The sequence below is a fragment of the Palaemon carinicauda genome, chromosome 12 (assembly GCF_036898095.1).
Source record: "Palaemon carinicauda isolate YSFRI2023 chromosome 12, ASM3689809v2, whole genome shotgun sequence".
NCBI lineage: Eukaryota > Metazoa > Arthropoda > Malacostraca > Decapoda > Palaemonidae > Palaemon > Palaemon carinicauda.
Window position 1 is genome coordinate 33,613,498 of NC_090736.1, and position 3,977 is coordinate 33,617,474.

A 3,977-nucleotide genomic window follows, 5' to 3' on the forward strand; every position below is an offset into this window, starting at 1 on the left:
CCTATGGGTACTACCTCAAGAGAGCAGACTGAGGTGGTACGGTCATGTCATGAGAAGAGGAGAGTGATGGAAATGGAGGTACAGGGAACCAGAAGGAGAGGGGGACCAAAGCAAAGGTGGATGGACTGCATCAAGGATGACCTTCGATCAAAGGATTAACCCGGTGATGAGGATTGGGACAGAAGTAGAATGGAGAAAGCTGACCAGAAACATCGACCCCACATAGAAGTGGGAAAAGATGTAGACCAGTGGTTCCCAACCTTTTTCAGCTTGTTACCCAATTTAGCATGCCACATTAAGCATGTTACCCCTTTCACAAAATGTTGTCCAACATTTATATATATATGGCTAAACTAAAACACTAGAGATAATTTCTTTTATTTATTGTATTAGTACATTTTGCATCTCTAATGACTTACCAAAGATGTCAAGAGCATCAGTGAGATGGTTGGAGTTGCATATTTGAAGCTAGTTGAGGATTCTTGGTTTCGTGGTTGAAAGTGCCAGCCTGGCATCGTTTGCAACATTCAAGCGAGTCCTCTTTTTTGTTTTCATCCCCAGCACAGTTGAGAACCCCTTCTCGCACAGATACGTTGTTGAGAATGATACCAACAACTTCAAGGCTCTCTTGGACAGAGTTGGCGAGTCGGCTAGTCGTGAAATCCAAAAGGAATCTGCATTTTGGTTTTGGAATTCGATTTTCAAGCTTCATTGGCACGCATTGTGATCCACTCCCCCTTTGCAGGGAAATCATCATCATGAATGGCCTCATCAGGTACAGAGAAGGGATGAATGATCCACTGAAGACTGGCTGTTTCTTGGTCACTCTCTGGAAAGTAGTGATGCATGCTTGTTTCAAGCCCCTTCAAATGGTCGCTCATCTCTTTGTTGATGGTCTGTAGAAGAGATCCAGTATCATGACTATTCTCCTCAATAAAATGGTCTAGGGTGGGGAACTGGGCGATCACTCCTTTCTCCAAGCGCCGAATCCAGAGTCTCAGTTTCGCCAGAAATGCAGCCACAGTGTGACGGGCATCAATGACAGTCGTGTTTCGGCCCTGGAGTTGCAGATTACCACTGTTCAGCTCTGCAAATATGTCAGCCAAGTAACAAAGTCGAGCAAGCCACTCCTTATCAGTGAACTTGGTAGCAAAAGGATATCCTTTTTGTTCCAGAAATTCCTGAATAGCCTTTCGGAGCTCAATGACACCCTTAAAATACTAAGACTAAGTTAACATTAATCCTAATACCAAATGCTTACTTGATTTTCAGAATTCTTAACATTTTTCTGTCACCCCTCCATTACCCCCGAAAAATTGCTAAATTTACCCCCAGGGGGTAATTTACCCCCAGGTTGGGAACCAATGATGTAGACGAAGAAGAAGGTCACCACAAAACTGATAGGCCTACATGTGTATCTAATGTGTTCATCTCATAAAACAGGTCATAGGTACAATGACTGTGACTGTATTTAACTATAAAACATATTGTTAGCGATTGTATAGGTTTTTAAAGAGAGAGAGAGAGAGAGAGAGGAGAGAGAGAGAGGAGAGGAGAGAGAGAGAGAGAGAGAGAGAGAGAGAGAGAGAGAGAGAGAGTGTTTAATGTCCTTTTTATCAAGACTTAGGATTTTAACTTTTTTCAATAAAACCGTTTTTATTCATAATATTTAAATCTCTATTTATCACAGATTTTTACCTCCTAATTACCCTCCGCCAACGAAGTTGGAGTGGAGGTTATGTTTTCTCCCCTGTTCGTGTGTGTGTTTTTTTTTATTGTGAACAGTTACTTGGCCACAATTTTAATCGTATAGTAATGAAACTTGTAGGGATTAATTTTTATGTAAAAAGCTGGAAATGATTTAAATTTTGGAAGGTCCAAGGTCAAATGTCAAGGTCACGGTTAAGCAAAATATCCAATTCACGTAAAACCAGCCATAAGTTTTGACATCGTGTTTACAGAGACTTCAAACTAGTTTCATATCTGAGAGTATGGGAATTCACGCCAATTAATACATGTCAAGGTCAAAGATTAAGGTTAAGGTCGAGCAAAAGGTCGAGAAGTAGGCTGCTGTGGGGGAGGTCTGCGCTCTACTGAAGTGCCCCCTTAACTTTAGTTTATTTTCATCTATTATATTTGATAAATATTTTATTTTATTCATTTATTTGAGATCAATGTAAATGATTTTTTTTCCGATGTTAATCGGGCCAGTTAATATCCTCTTTTTAATAATAATTTCGTATTTAATTTCAGTATTCAAATCAATCCAGACATAAAAGTGTTTTTTTACTTAAGTAAAACGATTTCGTACAAACACCATGTTATTCTTTATTAAAACTCAAATTATTATTATCATTATTTTTATTATTATTATTACTATTATTATTATTATTATTATTATTATTATTATTATTATTATTATTATTATTGTTGTTGTGTTGTTGTTGTTGTTTGTTGTTGTTATTGGACAGCTTTCTAATACCTTTATTAACATCAAGATGTAAGATGCATAATTGGAAAGTCCTTGAGCCTAAAGATTCCTACTCTCTCTCTCTCTCTCTCTCTTCTCTCTCTCTCTCTCTCTCTCTCTCTCTCTCTCTCTCTCTCTCTCTCTCTCTATATATATATATATATATATATATATATATATATATATATATATATATATATATATATATATATATATATATTCCTCTCTGTTTAGTTGTTATTTTTTCTTATGCAGTGTGGCCAATATATAATTATTTCTTGCTTTTTAAGTCTCCTTCTTCCTTTCTAATATTTTTTTCTTGATTTCTCTGCATTGTTAAGTTCTTAAGACTTTCCTTAGTATTTGCGGCGTTGCCACGTTTACCAATACTACTCAAAAAAAAGAAAAATATTTTTACCTCCGCCAGGAGGGTATGTTTTCGGTTCGGTTTGTTTGTTGTTTGTTTGTTTGTTTGTTTGTTTCTCTGTTTGTCTGTCTGTCTGTGGACAACGTAGAGGCCACATTTCTACACGAATCACTTCAAACTTGGCCAAGTAGTTCCCCAATGTGTATGGAAGAACTGATTAAATTTTGGTCAAGGTCACCCCAAGGTCAAGGTCACAGGGGTCACTGGTGTCACTATGACATAAGTGGCCATATCAAGAGACCAGAAATAAAGCACTGACTTTTGCATAAGCCAACAGGGAAGTCCTAGTCCAGGCGCAACCCATGGGTGATGTTCAAATTTATAAAGGTCAAAGGTCAAGGTCATATTGGTGCATTATATCAATGTCATATTAAGTATCAGTGGCAAATGAACAAAGATCACTTGAAGGTCAAAAGTCAAGGCAGGTCACTTGAAGGTCAAGGTCACGTGAAGGTCAAGGTCACGTGAAGGTCAAGGTCACCTGAAGGTCAAGGTCACGTGAAGGTCAAGTACATTTGAAGATCAAGGTCACTTGAAGCCAAGGTCATGTGAAGGTCAAGGTCACGTGAAGGTCAAGGTCACTTGAAGGTCACGTGAAGGTCAAGGTCATGTGAAGGTCGAAGTCACATCAATTCATGATTCTAGGACATATGGCGCTCTAGGTCACCTTGGCGGAGGTAGGTCCTCTACGAGGACCATGTCCGCGTTCAGGACTTGCTCTACTTGTTATCAATTAAGCTACCGCCCTATAAACAATGAATTAGCATGAATATATATGGCAACAGTTGTAAGTTTCATCCCTTCGTATTTTCAAGTACAAGACATTGTTATTTCCTTATTTAGTAACAGATTTAAAAAAACCCTCGACCTAAATATCGAGTGCCAGAATTGAACCGAATGCAAGTAGAAAATAATAATAATAATAATAATAATAATAATAATAATAATAATAATAATAATAACAACAACAACAATAATAATAATAATAATAATAATAATAATAATAATGATAATAATAATAATAAAATAATAATAATATAATAAATTGTGAATGATATCGTTTTCATCACCTTCCTATTG

At 37.1% G+C, this 3,977-nt stretch overlaps 1 protein-coding gene across 1 annotated transcript; it reads right to left on the reverse strand.

Moving 5' to 3' along the window:
• Window positions 1-701: 701 nt before the first annotated feature.
• LOC137650755 (zinc finger BED domain-containing protein 5-like) lies at window positions 702-3,596 on the reverse strand. The gene is made up of 3 exons (XM_068383912.1): window positions 3,565-3,596; window positions 1,307-1,418; window positions 702-1,211 (listed from the first exon to the last, which is right to left on the reverse strand). The coding sequence occupies exons 1-3, from the start codon at window positions 3,594-3,596 to the stop codon at window positions 702-704; spliced, it is 654 nt and encodes a 217-aa protein (XP_068240013.1).
• Between the last annotated feature and the right edge of the window lie 381 nt (window positions 3,597-3,977).